General features: G+C 43.9%; 3 protein-coding genes across 3 annotated transcripts; 1 reads left to right on the top strand and 2 right to left on the bottom strand.

Annotated features, from left to right (window-relative positions):
* Positions 1-2,032: 2,032 nt before the first annotated feature.
* Positions 2,033-5,544, bottom strand: LOC124025794. Its single transcript, XM_046339122.1, has 4 exons — positions 4,878-5,544; positions 4,499-4,632; positions 4,034-4,130; positions 2,033-3,787 (listed from the first exon to the last, which is right to left on the bottom strand). Exons 1-4 carry the CDS (start codon positions 5,152-5,154, stop codon positions 3,237-3,239), a joined length of 1,059 nt encoding a protein of 352 aa, XP_046195078.1. The 5' UTR covers positions 5,155-5,544; the 3' UTR covers positions 2,033-3,236.
* Positions 2,554-3,108, bottom strand: LOC124025796 (zinc finger protein 239-like). Its single transcript, XM_046339123.1, has one exon. The coding sequence runs from the start codon at positions 3,106-3,108 to the stop codon at positions 2,554-2,556; it is 555 nt and encodes a 184-aa protein (XP_046195079.1).
* Positions 5,545-5,914: 370 nt separating the features above from the next.
* LOC124025799 lies at positions 5,915-15,580 on the top strand. Its single transcript, XM_046339126.1, has 4 exons — positions 5,915-6,504; positions 13,838-13,974; positions 14,559-14,655; positions 14,902-15,580. Exons 1-4 carry the CDS (start codon positions 6,222-6,224, stop codon positions 15,354-15,356), a joined length of 972 nt encoding a protein of 323 aa, XP_046195082.1. The 5' UTR covers positions 5,915-6,221; the 3' UTR covers positions 15,357-15,580.
* The last annotated feature ends 3 nt before the right edge of the window (positions 15,581-15,583 follow it).

The following is a 15,583-nucleotide window of genomic DNA, read 5'->3' on the forward strand; positions in this document are numbered from 1 at the left end:
ATTGTGGTGGCAGCATCATGATTTGGGGATCTCTTTCAATGGCAGGGACTGGGAAACTGGTCAGAATTGAAGGAATGATGGATGGTGCTAAATACAGTGGATTTTTTGAGGGGAAACCTGTTTCAGTCTTCAAGAGATTTTAGACTGGGATGGAGGTTCATCTTCCAGCAGGACAATGACCCTAAGCATACTGCTAAACCAACACTCAAGTGGTTTAAGGGGAAACATTTAAATGTCTTGGACTAGCCTGGTCAAAGACCAGACCTCAATCCAATTGAGAATCTGTGGTATGACAAAGATTGCTGACCACCAGCGGAACCCATCCATTGGCTAGATGTGCCAAGCTTATGGAGACATACCCCAAGAGACTTGCAGCTGTAATTGCTGCAAAAGGTGGCTCTACAAAGTATTGACTTTGGGGGGGGTGAATACTTATGCATGCTCAAGTTTTCAGTTTTTTTGTGTATTTTTTCTTGTTTGATTCACAAGAAAACATATTTTTCATCTTCAAAGTGGTAAGCATGTTTGTGTAAATCAAATGATACAAACCCCTCCAAAATCTATTTTAATTCCAGGTTGTAAGGCAACAATATAGGAAAAATGCCAATAGGGGTGAATACTTTCGCAAGCCACTGTAAGTCACTTTGGATAAGAGCATCTGCTAAATTACTAAAATGTAAAGCTTTTGTTGTGTAAACATTTGGGGTGATTTTGTTGTTTGGAATAATTATGAGAATGACGTAGCAAAGTGCACAAAAGAAAAGACAAGAACAATTTTGAATTCAAATTTTATTTGTCACATGCTTCATAAACAACAGGTGTGGACTAACAGTGAAATGCTTACTTACGGGCCCTTCCTAACAATGCAGAGAGAAAGAAAATACAGAAATGATAGAAAAGTAAAACATAATAATAAAAGTAATTCACAACTGTGTTGGGACCATGATATTTTTTTATTTACCTTTATTTAACTAGGCAAGTCAGTTAATCACATATTCTTATTTACAATGACAGCCTACCAGGGAACAGTTGGTTAACTGCCTTGTTCAGGGGGAGAACTACAGATTTTTCTTTGTCAGCTCAGGATTCGATCCAGCAACCTTTCAGTTACTGGCCCAATGATCTAACCACTAGGCTACCTGCCACCAAAATAATTTGCTGATGTGGACACCGAGGAACTTGCAGCTCTCGACCCACTACAGCCCCGTCAATGTGAATGGGTGCGTGCTCGGCCTCGATTTCCTGTAATCCACAATCAGCTCCTTTGTCTTATTGTTGTCCTGGCACCAAACTGCCAGGTCTCTGATCTTCTCCCTAAAGGCTGTCTGATCGTCATCGGTGATCAGGCCTACCACCATCGTGTTGTCGGCAAACTAAACGATGATGTTGGAGTTGTGCGTGGCCAGGCATTGTGGGTGAACAGAGTATAGGAGGGGACTAAGCACGCATCCCTGAAAGGCCCGTGTTGATGGTTAGTGTGGCGGGTGTGTTATTGCCTACCCTCACTACCTGGGGGCTTCACGTCACGAAGACCAGGATCTAGTTGCAGAGGGAGGTCTTCAGTCCATGGTTCAGTCCCAGGGTCCTTAGCTTAGTGATGAGCTTGGAGGGCACTATGGCGTTGAATGCTGAGCTTTAGCCAATGAAAAGCATTCTCATGTACTGTTGCTGTTCCTTTTGTCCAAGTGTTGGGGCTGTATGCAAATTGGAGTGGGTGCAGGTCGTCTGGGATGATGGCGTTGATGTGAGCCATGACCAGGCTTTCAAAGCATTTTAGGCTACAGATGTGAGTACTACAGGATGATAGTCATTTAGACAGGTTACCTTGGCATTCTTGAGCACAGGGAATTTGAATTGAGACTTGAATAATTGTTTTTGAAACATATTCTGTTTTTTTGTCCTAATTTTTTAAATTATTATTTTTTATTAGGAAAGTTAGAAGCCTAAAAACAAGTTTAAATATAGGTGTACTGTGTTCATGTCTCACGCCTTGGTTTTTATGTTCTGCGGGATGAAACTAGTTGCTTTAAAATGTGTTTTATTTTGTTTTATTTGTATGCAAAAATCTGGGCTGGACTGGGAAGTTTCACTTGAACAACCCTCTAAGTCGTAATTACAACTGGGAAACCACTTATACCTTTTCAACCAAAACTTGACAACAAATCCAATTTTGACAATTAAAAACTTATCAATTTGGATAATGTAGCTAGTTTTACCATACTGTCAATGTTAAGCAAACTAGATAACTTTATTATGAGCAACATTAGCTAGAAAACAAGCTAGCAAAAATCTTATTGGTTAAAGAATTGGTCTGACTTCAAATGCACTTGAACACAATCATGTCAGACTTACGACTTCCCACGAGCATATGAATGTCCCATCATTCAAATGTTTCATAGGTTACGCATGATCATTATAACAGACAATTTATAGACAGTCCATAATGTAAGACATTAATTCATATTCAACACATGGTTAGATTTCCAACAGTTCATATATTTTATGTCCTTATTTAAAAACAATTAAAAAAAAATAATAATTATAGACCACTGCTCAGGCCAGGAGATCCAGCCTGTGTTTGCGCTGGTGCCACTTCAGGTGGTTTAGTTGTTTGAAGCTGAGTCCACACACAGCGCAGCAGTACGGTCTCTCCCCAGTGTGGGTGCGCTGGTGCACCTTCAAATTGTCTGCCCTAGCGAAGCTCTTGTCACACATAGTGCAGCGGTGGGGTTTCTCCTGTGTGTGAACGCGCCGGTGCAGCTTGAGGTTCCAGAGCCGACTGAATTTGTTCCCACAGATGGAGCAGCAGTAGGGCTTGTCTGTTGTCTGAATGCACTTGTGCCTCTTCAGGTCGGAGAAGGAGGTGAAGCCCTTGGAGCAGTGGCTGCAGAGGTGGAGTCCCTCTGCCTGGTGGACCCGCTGGTGGACCTTGAGGTTGCAAGCCTGGGTGAAGGACTTACCACACTTGGTGCAGGAGTACGGAGGCCCAGATCCTGACCCTGAGACTCTACCTGTTTTGTGTGTCTGCTTGTGGGCCTCAAGGGAGCCAGAGTCTGAGAATGTCATGGTGCATTGATTGCAGGCGTGACGCTTCCCCCCTCCTCCCATTACTCCTCCTTCTGTTACCTGCTCTTGTGAACGATCTCTGAGGTTTAGAGAGAGTCCAAAGTTGTCAGGGGCACCATACAGGCTCTCTGTGTTGTTGTTGTGGGCTGAGCTTCCAGAGTGGATGGAGGTTAGCCCCTGTGGCCGGCTCTGCTACCTGACTCTGGGACACCGTGTTCAGGGTACAAGACACTGGAGTCCTGCAGGTAACCCTCCTCGTTGATCAACAGGCAGTTCCGGACACCCACCTCTGGGTGTGGGGGTGGCGTTGGCGACGCCACCTGCTCCCTCCGGCTCCGATGGGGCCCAGGCATGTGGGAGCGATGGTGATGGTCTCCCCCCTCAGACCTCCTCAGGTCCACCTGGTAGTGACCCACAGCTCCGTAGCTCAGCGCACCCAGATGAGACGGAGAACCAGGAAGCCTGTCCAGCCCTTCCACATCTAGACGATGGCCTCCTCCACCACCAGCACCGCCGTAACCAGATTTCTCAAAGCCACCCCCCAGATCCTCCATGCTGTAACGGGGTTGGAAGAGAGGTTGGCTGGGGTCCCCTGGGTTTCCCTCTGGGCCTGGTTGTTCAGGCCCCTGGTCTAGACCGGATCCCCAGTCAGCCTGGCACTGCTGCAGCTCCTGCTCACTGAAACTCTTACTGGGCCCCGAGACGTCTGAACCATCGGCACCTGAAAACACAGGGGACATGAGGCATTAGAAGCATTAATATTTAAGACATTAGAACTAGTAGAAACAGTAGTAGAGTAACTAATGTTAAATGTGTACTTACAGCTTCAAGTTTACTTTACATGTGTAATAATGAATACATTTGGAATGACACAGCAGATTATCAGTTACTCTTCTTATCATTCTCTTAAACCTAAAGGTAGGCAATGTTATGTTTGTCTATGTTATGTTTGTTGTAAACAACTCACCGTCCAGGCAGACACCCCATCTCTCCTGTAGCTCAGTGTTGTGGAGAGGCTCCTCTTTCAGCAGGCTGTCCAGCTTCTGACCTGTGACCTCTGTGGACTGGAAGAGCAAATGAATGAGTCGATTCTAACTAAATGATTGATAAACTGACAGTGACTGAATAGAGCTGACATGATGGTTCTCTATTCAGAACTCTCCTCAGGGACCCCCAGACATCTCACAACTTTGTCGTAACCCTGAACTAGCATACCTGATTAGAGTAGTGAAGGGCTTGATGATTCGTTGACAAGTTGAATCAAGTGTTTTAGTTTTGGAACAGTTCAAATATGAGGAGAGGTTTGACAAAGGTTGCCCAATTATTCCTGACAGACTATCTGTTCTAATATGTTTTCTGAAATATATTTCTACCTGAATGTCCTGTAACACTGCACCCTCCACCCTTCACAGGTGTTTAGTCACCTAGATACCTCAGAGGTTCTCCTAAGGCTGGTGGCCTCAGCCTCCAGATCATGGAAGGCTGTTTCCCTGGCCACGCCCCCACAGCTGCTCCACTCCTCCCCTGGTACCTTCTCCTGCTTCAGGCCACACCCCATCTCCGCACCTTTCCACAGGTAAACAAAGAGAACATTTTATTTATGTAAAAGGAAAGGCGAGAGCAACATTGTGGATGCTGTGGAGTCTTTTTGCATTAGTGCAGATGAAGGAAAGGATGCCTCTTATTGAGATACCACTAACTCCTTTCTTAAACCAATACTGCCTGATCACCAAAGTATGAAAAATACAGATTACATCAGTCACACTTTAGAGTGATTCCTCCATATTGTCTTTAGATGTGGCTCTCCTCACCTGTCTGTGAGTTTCCAGAGCTTCCACCTTCCTCATCAGCTCTCCCACAGTCTGCACACTTCCCCCTCTGGCCTCCCTCTCTGTCCCTCTCCCTTCCTCTGTTCTCCGACCACTGTAGCCTCTTCTTCAGCGACTCGACCTGCTCATGGCTTCGGGACACCTCCTCCAGGAAGCCGTCCTCCACCAGCCTGGTGATCTCATATATGGCTGACTTTAGGACCGTCTCCATGACTCCCGAGAGCTGGGTCTGGAAAGTGAGGACGAGGTTCTCCGACATACTGCTTGCTTGTGTGTCTTTTTTACAGATCAATTCACAGTGGGATCTGCACCAAACATCTGTGCTTGTGGGAGCAAGGCAGGACTGTGTGTGTGATCCTAAAGTGAATCTCTTCAGAAAGCCCTGTTATTCAGAATAAGTGGGTAGAAATATGCCATGTCTATCACTGACACATCGCGTATCTGTTTCTCTGTCCAACAAGAGTGACAGCTCCTCCAGCTCGCTAACAACCAAGTGGCGAAGACAGTCCAGCGTAAAAGAGTGCAACAAAGGTTCAAGAAGACAATCAAATTGCAAGGTCCACCATGTAACAGTTGTCTGGGGTCGTATCCAGCTTGCTAAAGAAAAAAGCTAGCTAGCTAGCTAACATGCTACTACCAGCCGTGTTGCTAGTCAATAAAGTGATATTTTGCACCATAATGTATTATTGATTCAAATCGTTATTACCAAAAGGTTGAAATCACTTGCTGAGCATGGGGTTGATCGTTTTTTCCAGATAATATACGGTCTGGTGGGCGGGATGAATCGCTTCCGTGTAGATTTCCTGTAAATAATTTCCACGATAAATAGCCTACTAATCAGTATCCAGATTTGATAATAATAGCAATATTATATTTTGAACATTATTTACAGTAAACGTAAGAACAAACAAAGTTTTTCTTCAAATAAATGTCGTCTACTCTCTCCAGTAAGGAGCGTTCCAATGTAGATTGTCCCACTACCCGATTCGTAGGTCTGTTTCCGGAAGTCCTGTTGTTTTGTGGATGCTTTTGTGTTGACTCTGTAGCTAGTTAGCTAACTACCATAACCTTGTTTTCTCTCAATACCTCTGGTATTTATATTTATTCGAATAGCTTCATATACAGTAAATGCTACAACTTAAATCTCGATATGATAAAAAATGTATTAGGACCGCCATGGAGAGAGACAGTAGCTAGCCTGCTAACGTAAGCTAGATAGCTTCCTAGCCTTTTGCTAGACTGGATCGTAACACTGACTCACCTGAACAAAAGTAGCTAAACGTTACCAACTCTTAACTGTAGCTAGCTACACATAGACAGTTTGCTATGATGTCTGAAGCCATCGTAACCTTCCAGTCTCAGCTCTCCGGAGTCATGGAGACGGTATTCAAGGCTGCTATGTACGAGATCACCAGGCTGGTGGAGGATAGCTTCCTCAAGGAGGTGTCCCGGAGTCGGGAGCAGGTCGAGTCACTGAAGAAGCGGCTGCAGTTGTCGGAGAACAGACGTAGGGATGGGGACAGAGAGGTCGGCCGTACGGGGAAGTGTGCGGACTGTGGGAGAGTTGACGAGGAAACCGAGGAGAGAAGCTCTGGAACCTCACAGACAGGTGACGAGAGAGAGAAATCTGAAGACAGTATGCAGTGCTTTTAGAAAAGATTCATACCCCTTGATTAGTTTTCCACATTTTGCTGTGTTACATCCTGAATTAATGGATTCAGTTCATATTTTTCTCACCCATCTACACACAATACTCCATCATGACAAAGTGAAAACATGTTTTTTTAAATGGTTGCAAATACAGGTTAGTAGGTTATTGTCCTGATAAAAAGAGAATTCATCTTCCAGTGTCTGGTGGAAAGCAGACTGAACCACGTTTTCCTCAAGGATTATGCATGTGCTTAGCTCCGTTTAGTTTTTATCCTGAAAAACTCCCCAGTCCTGAAAAATGACAAGTATATACCCATAGCATGATGCCACTACCCTTGACAATATGGAGAGTGGTACTCAGTAATGTGTTGTATTGGATTTGCCCAAAACATAACACTTTATATTCAGGACAAAAAGTGATTGCTTTGCCAAATTCTTTCCAGTGTTACTTTAGTTCCTTGTTGCAAACAAGATGCATGTTTTTGATTATTTTTGTTCATGTTGTGGATTATTTTTGATCTGTACAGTGCCTTGTTGCAAACAGGATGCGTGTTGTGGATTATTTTTGTTCTGTACAGTGCCTTGCGTGTTGTGGATTATTTTTGTTTTGCCTTGTTGCAAACAGGATGCATGTTGTGGATTATTTTTGTTCTGTACAGTGCCTTGTTGCAAACAGGATGCATGTTGTGGATTATTTTTGTTCTGTACAGTGCCTTGTTGCAAACAGGATGCATGTTGTGGATTATTTTTGTTCTGTACAGTGCCTTGTTGCAAACAGGATGCATGTTGTGGATTATTTTTGATCTGTACAGGCTTGCTTCCTTTTCACTCCTGTCAATGAGGTTCGTATTGTGGAGTAACTCCAATGTTCTTGGTCGATCCTCAGTTTTCTCCTATCACAGCCATTAAACTCTGTAACTGTTTTACATTCACTCATGGTGAATTCCCTGAGTGGTTTCCTTCCTCTCAGGCAACTGAGTTAGGAAGGACGTCTGTATCTTTGGGTGTGTTGTGGAAATTACCACTAAGGACCCCAACATCAAGCTTAAATACATTTGTTTATTCAGGCCAGCGGAGAGATTACAGACAAACAGCACTTTCTGATGAGGTATTTCCCCCTCAGCATGTTTATACTATCAAATCTTGTTACACAAAGATAGCCAAATACATTGTTTCTCAGCAAAGTGTTTTCTCCCAGAGACCGCCTGCTCAGGAAGAAAACACCTGGCAACCACAGTCTGGGTATTCAGCCAATAATTCCACTCCCGCTGAGCTGACCTTGTGAGAGTGTTAGCAGTTGATGTTATTCTTCAATAACACTACCTCCAAAGCAAATCTGGGGGAGAAAAATAGATTTATTTGAGAAGGACAAATCATAGATGTTAGGCTGGGTGATAGATGTTCAGTCTCCCCTGTCCTTAGCTTTTCTCCACAGAACAAAGAAACATGATGCCACTTATAAACCCCCCATCCTAGCCTGAGGTTGACCAATCAGAAGTCCTTGCAGTACAACTGGGCCAATGGCCAAATAACAAGTATACTGCTCCAGACTCAATGTATAGACCAATGAAAACATGGCACACGTAGCTCTGACTTCAGGTCTGACATTCAACACATTCTAAACAGCTGTTGAACTGACAACCAACTATTTCCGTTGACAATTCCCCATTGACAATTAAGTGTAGTCCTCTCGTCCTGTCATCCCCTGCGTTGTGTATTTATCTTCAAAATATTCTTATAAGAGCAAACCTCAAATACCCTGTCTGTCTATGCAGCAGGTAAAACATGTATGATAAGTGTGAGAGACTGTAAGCAGACTGTAATTCCACTACAGGTGTATTGTTACACCATTCAAAGTTTACTTCATTACTTCACCATGCTGAAAGGGATATTCAATGTCTGCTTTGTTTATTTTCCCCATCTATCAATAGGTGCTTTTCTTTGTGAGGCATTGGAAAACCTCCCTGGTCTTTGTGGTTGAATCTGTGTTTGAAATTCACTGCTCGACTGAGGGACCTTACAGATTATTTTAAGTGTTGGGTACAGAGAGGAGGTAGTCATTAAAAAAAGATTGTTAACACTGTTATTGCACACAGAGCGAGTCCATGCAACTTATTATGTGACTTGTTAAGCACATGTTCACTCCAGAACTTATTTAGGCTTGACATAACAAAGGGCTTGAATACTTATTGACTCAAGACATTTCAGCTTTTCATTTTGTAATAATTTGTAAACATTTAGAAAAACTATTTCATTTTGACATGATGGGTTATTGACAAAAACAAAATCTATATTTAGTCCATTTTAAATGTAGGCTGCAACACCACAAAATATGGAAAAAGTCAACGGGTGTGAATGCTTTCTGAAGGCACTGTATACAGTAATATATTGGTTATTGAACTACAGTAAGTTAAGTGGATTTACACCCGATAACAGATTTACGGCAATGGAAATACATCATCGGTCGCTGATGTGTACTACACAGAAATGCATAATTATGGATATGATTGTCATTCTCTTCATGGTGATGTATCCTGAATAGGTACACAGAGAGGTAGTTAGCGCACCAGGACAAAGACCCCTCAGAGACAACAATACTCCATAGCCAGCCCAAAGGAATGGAATGGTCTACCGTATTAAAAGATTTGGCCAAGTCAATAAAAATAGCAGCACAACATAGCTTAGAATCAAGGACACTGGTGACATAATTTACAACCTAGGAATACCTAGGATAGGATAAGTAATCCCTCTCACCCCACCCCCCCTAAGTTTTAGATGCACTATTGTTAAGTGACTGTCCCACTGGATGTCATAAGGTGAATGCACCAATTTGTAAGTCGCTCTGGATAAGAGCGTCTGCTAAATGACGTAAATGTAAATGGTTGCAGTGACATCCATAACCTGAGCATATAGAATCCTATAGACATCAAGAAAGCCAGTCAGTTGATTATTGACAAGTTTTTCCCAACACTTTTGATAAACATGGCAAAATAGAAATTGGCCTATAATAGTTAGGATCAGCTAGATCTTCCCCTTGAAATAAAGTAGGCACCATGGCTGCCTTCCAAGCAATGGGAACCTCCCCAGAGAGGTGAGAGAGGCTAAAAAGGTCAGATATGTTCTTGGCGATGATAGGGGCATCTACCTTAAAGAAGAAAAGGTCTAAACAATCTGAACCAGATGTTTCTCTGGGGTCAAGTTTAAGGAGATCCTTTAGCACCACGGTCAGCCTGCAGGGAGAAACTTTGTAGCGGGGCAGGGGGAAAAGAGGGAGGAGCATCAGGGACAGTCACGTTAGAAGGGGTGGGGGATGAGGAAATCTTGGACGGGCAAGAAGGCATGGCAGAGTCAAATGGGAATCCTGACTTAATGAAGTGGGGATTAAAGAGCTCAGCCATGTGCTCCTTGTCAGTAACAACCACATCATCAACATTAAGGGACATGGGCAGCTGTGAGGAGGAGGGTTTATTATCCAGGTCTTTAATTTGCCAGAATTTATTGGGGTTAGACCCACAGAGAGTGAACTGCTCCTTAAAGTAACTAACTTTGGCCTTCCTGATAGCCCAAGTGCACTTATTTCTAACCTGCCTGAACGAGAGCCAGTCAGCCTGAGTATGCGTGTGCTGAGCGACGATTTGCCAAATGGAATTCTTGAGGTGGAATAACTCTGCCAGATCACAGTCGGACCAGGGACCGAACCTGTTTTCAATTCTCATATTCTTTATGGGCAAGTATTTGTTAACGGTACCACTGGAAAATATATTTTTTTTAAAGAAGGTCCAAGCGTCTTCGACAGTGGGGATCAAGCTGATTCTACACCAAATTACAGAGGCCAGATCATGAAGGAAGGCTTGCTCATTCAAGTTTTTTAGCAAGCGTCTATGACAAGTCAGGACCGGTCGTTTCACTGAGCAGCCATTACGAACACAGGCTGTAAAACAGTGATCCCTAGGGTCATTACAGAAAAAAAAGACAGACGGATACCTATCAGGATTATTTGTAAGGAGAGTAGCATTTCTGGGTGTTTCGAGTCATACCTTGTGGGATTGGTAATAATCTGAGAAATATTTAGGGAGTCCCATTGCTCTAGGACTTGGTCAGGTGGTTTAAGCATGTCCTAGTTTAGGTCACCTAGCAGGACAAATACAGACTTAATGTAATGGACAAGGAGAGCGCTTAGGGCATTTAGAGTACAGGCCGGTGCTGATGGTGGACGATAACACCGAGCAACAGTCAACAAAGTGTTATTTGAACGTTTTTAATGCGTAAAACCAGCAAATCAAATTGTTTGGGGACAGACTTGGTGGAGACAACCGAGCACTGAAGGTGTTCCTTGGTAAAGATTGCCACTCCACCACCTTTGGAAGATCTGTGTTGCTGAAAAAGGTTATTACCAGAAAGGTTAACATCAGTTTTCAAAACATTCTTTCTTAACCACATCTCAGTAATGACCATCACATCTAGATTGGAGCTGTGAACCCACACACACTCAATTGATCAATTTTAGGTAATAAGCTTCTAGTGTTAACGTGCAGAAAACCCAGGCTTTTATGAGAGCAGAAATCAATGAAGCAGATATCAGAATTGGGGCTAGCAACAGTAGATGGGTGAGGGTGTACTGTACATGCACATTTCCAGATATAATCAGCAGTAATACAATCAGGGCACGGCAGAGGACAGGGAGAGCTCTTCAGTGTTGATTTCATAACATTTGAATTTGCATTAGATGGCAACAAGATCATATTGTACATTCATTTCATCAGGTAACATGAATACAAAGCTGGTGAGAGGTGGTTAGAATAGTACAGTAAATTTAGTACAGTAAGTTAGAATAGGATGGCAGGCCAAGAGTCTGCGTAACCAATAGAGAGTCAGAGTCCCGAGTGTGGGAACAAAAAGACTGTCCCACGGTTGGGTAAACAAGCAAGTTCATAGTCAACAAAGCACGCAGGAGTCATGAGGCAAATAGCACAAAGCACAGGTGATAAATATTTTTTTATTTATTTTACCTTTATTTAACTAGGCAAGTCAGTTAAGAACAAATTCTTATTTTCAATGACGGCCTAGGAACAGTGGGTTAACTGCCTGTTCAGGGCTGGAACGACAGATTTGTACCTTGTCAGCTCGGGGGTTTGAACTTGCAACCTTCCAGTTACTAACAACTTGGGGCTAGCTATTGTAAGTTCAGAGTCACTCACCTCAACAGTGCATGTGCAGGGAAGGGCAGACGGTGAACAGATCGCCAGGTGGAATCCAAACAGCAGTGCATTGGCAACGGGAGTAGGTGTCACACCCACTTGGGAGAAGCTTTTTTTGGGAGGCAGATTCCTTGTAGAAAATCCCAGCTAGCTAGCTGACGTAGCTAGCAAGTCACTCTCCGTCTTTTTCATGTGGAAAAGGAGGTCGTTAGCTAGCTGTCATTACTTTTTTTATTGTACAGTATAGTACATTATACTACTCTAGTCTGCTCTACTGTAGTGAAATGTAATGTACTGAACTATGCTCTTTACTGTACTGTCCAAACTTGTGAAACATAAACGTCTATGATTGGTTGTAGATTTGGTCATTAGAATAATAGCCACCAATCATGGACGTCTATGTTTGGGCCAAATCAAGGTTGTGGATGTTGAAATTATGGCCGGACCAGCCCCCAAAACGACGTCTGTGGACGGTAAAATCAAGGCCAGGGCGGACTGACCATATTTCAACTGCTTTTCCATGTCCATGGACGTCCGGTGTCGGTCGGTGTTCAGAGGGTGAGGATGTTGGTTTCAGTAAATGGAAAGAGAGGGGGCTCATGGGTAGGTGTCAGTAAGAGCTGGGAGAGGTAACAGAAACTGGAGTGAGAAGAGGCAGCGACTGAGAGGGAGGGGTTGTCCAGACTGTTTACACACTTGCTTTGACCACCAGATGACAGAAAGAAAGAGAACAGTTATGAGCTGAACATACCAGTATGTCAGTGGAAGAGAGGACAGTAACAGGGGATCAGTATGTTAATGGAAGAGAGGACTACTGAGCTGAACATAACAGTATGTCAGTGGAAGAGAGGACAGTAACAGGAGACACTATGAGGTGAACATCCCAGTATGTCAGTGGAAGAGAGGACAGTAACAGGAGACACTATGAGCTGAACATAACAGTATGTCAGTGGAAGAGAGGACAGTAACAGGAGATCCTATGAGCTGAACATAACAGTATGTCAGTGGAAGAGAGGACAGTAACAGGAGACACTATGAGCTGAACATAACAGTATGTTAATGGAAGAGAGAACAGTAACAGGAGACACTATGAGCTGAACATCCCAGTATGTCAGTGGAAGAGAGGACAGTAACAGGAGATCCTATGAGCTGAACATTACAGTATGTTAATGGAAGAGAGGACAGTAGCAGGAGATCCTATGAGCTGTACATAATGGTATGCCAGTAGAAGGGAGGACAGTAGCAGGAGATCCTATGAGCTGAACATAACAGTATGCCAGTAGAAGGGAGGATAGACAATGATTTCCCAATGTAGTCAATTCAATTGGAGTATCTAATTCTGATACTGATTTGGTAACAGAATAACACGTTTTAATCACTTAATAATTCAGAAACAAATTGATATCAGTAAAAATACAAACTAATTGGTAGGTATACCATTACTTGTAACTTCTGTGAACTTTCATTATCCTCCCTCATGAGGGAGAGAAATTAGAAAATATATGAAACATGTGGGTTTTTGGTTAAGGAATTACAAGGTAAAGTCTCTTAAACTGACAGAAGGCAAATAATTTATCCAAAACGAAATATGTGTTTATTACTTGACAGGGGTCTTTATTTCAACAGTATTGTGTTCTGATGTATTTCTGATACCTTAAGACTTTTTCCTGCTCGATGTTTTTTAAGACCCCTTTTCTGTCTTTTTTAATCAAAATCAAAGCCTTTACTCAGGCCTCATTTTGTAATGGAAAATGGTTGAGCAGTATCTAGGCTTTCATTTCCCCCAAATGGAGACTTTTTAACTTTCATTTGACATGCTCCTATGGACTTTACATGTTGGTGCTCATGGGTACTTTTACATGGAAATGGCCCTATGGAGGAATCACTGACGTGGGGCTGCTGTAATGTGTACCTTTTATACATTGGTGATCACTGATCAGACAGTATTGGTTTAAGAAAAGAGTCAGTCATGGGTGGTGGTGGCATCTTAATAAGATGTTTCCTTTCCTTCATCTGATGTGAGGAGACTATTATCCACAATGTTTCTTACCTTTTACTCCAAATGAAATGTTCTCTTTGTTTACCTGTGGCCAGGTGTGGAGAGGGGGCGTGGCCTGAAGCAGGAGAAGGTACAAGGGGAGGAGTGGAGCAGCTGTGGGGGCGTGGCCAGGGAAACAACCTTCAATGATCTGGAGGAGGCTGAGGCCACCAGCCCTAGGAGAATCTCTGAGGTAGGCAGGGGACTGACTAAACACATGGAGGTTGAGGCCACCAGCCCTAGGAGAATCTCTGAGGTAGGTAGGGGACAGACTAAACACATGGAGTCTGAGGCCACCAGACCTAGGAGAATCTCTGAGGTAGGTAGGGGACTGACTAAACACATGGAGGCTGAGGCCACCAGCCCTAGGAGAATCTCTGAGGTAGGTAGGGGACTGACTAAACACATGGAGGCCACCAGCTCTAGGAGAACATCTTGTATCTAGGGGACTAAACACCTTGGAAGAGTGGAGGGTGCAGTGTTACAAAATGCTCAGTTAGAAATATATTTTAAAGAACATGTTAGAATTGTGAGGAAGAATTGGGCAGCCTTTTTCAAACCTCTCCTCATATTTGAACTGTTCCAGAACTAAAACACTTGATTCAACTTGTCAACGAATCATCAAGCCCTTCACTACTCTAATCAGGTATGCTAGTTCAGGGTTACGACAAAGTTGTGAGATGTCTGGGGGTCCCTGAGGAGAGTTCTGAATAGAGAACCATCATGTCAGCTCTGTCAGTTTATCCATTATTTAGTCAGAATCATTTGCTCTTCCAGTCCACAGAGGTCGGAGGTCAGAAGTTGGACAGTCTGCTGAAAGAGGAGGCTCTCCACAACACTGAGCTACAGGAGAGATGGGAGTTCTGCCTGGATGGTGAGTCAGGAGTTTACAACAAACATAACAGACAATAGCCAACCTTAATGATGATGAGAATGATAAGGAGAGTAACTTATAGTAAGTATGCCGTGTCATTTCAAATGAAATCATTGTTATACATGTAAAGTCAACTTGAAACTGTAAGTAGACATTTAACATTACAGTTACTCTACTACCGTTTCTAGTAATTCTAATGTCTTAAATATTAATGCTTCTAATGCCTCATGTCCCCTGTGTTTTCAGGGGCCGATGGTTCAGACGTCTCGGGGCCCAGTAAGAGTTTTATTCAGCAGGATCTACAGCGGTGCCAGGATGACTGGGCTTCTGGTCTAGACCAGGGGCCTGAACCACCAGGCCCCGAGGGAGAGCCAGAGGACCCCACCGACCCTCTCTACCGCCCTCGTTACAGCATGGAGGACCTTGGGGGAGCCTTTGAAAAGTCTGGTTACAGCGGTGCTGGTGGGAGCGACCATCTTCTAGACATGGAAGGGCTGGATAGGCTTCCTGGTTCTCCGTCTCGTCTGGGAGCGCTGAGCTACGGAGCTGCAGGTCACTACCAGGTGGACCTGGGGAGGTCTGAGGGGGGAGACCATCACCATCGCTCCCACATGCCTCGCCCCATCAGAGCCGGAGGGAGCAGGTGGGGTCGCCAACGCCATCCCCCCACCCGGAGGTGGGAGACCGGAACTGCCTATTGATAAACGAGGAGGGGTACCTGCAGGACTCCAGTGTCTTGTACCCAGAACACGGTGTCCCAGAGTCAGGTAGCAGAGCCGGCCACAGGGGGCTAACCTCCATCCACTCTGGAAGCTCAGCCCACAACAACAACACAGAGAGCCTGTATGATGCCGCTGACGACTTTGGACTCTCTTTAAACCTCAGAGATCGTTCACAAGAGCAGGTAACAGGAGGAGGGGGAGGCGTC

This window comes from Oncorhynchus gorbuscha, unplaced genomic scaffold (genome assembly GCF_021184085.1).
Source record: "Oncorhynchus gorbuscha isolate QuinsamMale2020 ecotype Even-year unplaced genomic scaffold, OgorEven_v1.0 Un_scaffold_2451, whole genome shotgun sequence".
NCBI lineage: Eukaryota > Metazoa > Chordata > Actinopteri > Salmoniformes > Salmonidae > Oncorhynchus > Oncorhynchus gorbuscha.

Coding starts and splice junctions, on each gene's coding strand:
- LOC124025799 (XM_046339126.1), top strand. CDS start 6,222: ATGATGTCTGAAGCCATCGTAACCTTCCAGTCTCAGCTCTCCGGAGTC. Junction 13,975..14,558: donor GCCCTAGGAGAATCTCTGAG/GTAGGCAGGGGA, acceptor TTGCTCTTCCAG/TCCACAGAGGTCGGAGGTCA. Junction 14,656..14,901: donor ATGGGAGTTCTGCCTGGATG/GTGAGTCAGGAG, acceptor CTGTGTTTTCAG/GGGCCGATGGTTCAGACGTC.
- LOC124025794 (XM_046339122.1), bottom strand. CDS start 5,154: ATGTCGGAGAACCTCGTCCTCACTTTCCAGACCCAGCTCTCGGGAGTC. Junction 4,633..4,877: donor CTCTGGAAACTCACAGACAG/GTGAGGAGAGCC, acceptor ACCTGTGGAAAG/GTGCGGAGATGGGGTGTGGC. Junction 4,131..4,498: donor GCCTTAGGAGAACCTCTGAG/GTATCTAGGTGA, acceptor TTGCTCTTCCAG/TCCACAGAGGTCACAGGTCA.
- LOC124025796 (XM_046339123.1), bottom strand. CDS start 3,108: ATGGGAGGAGGGGGGAAGCGTCACGCCTGCAATCAATGCACCATGACA.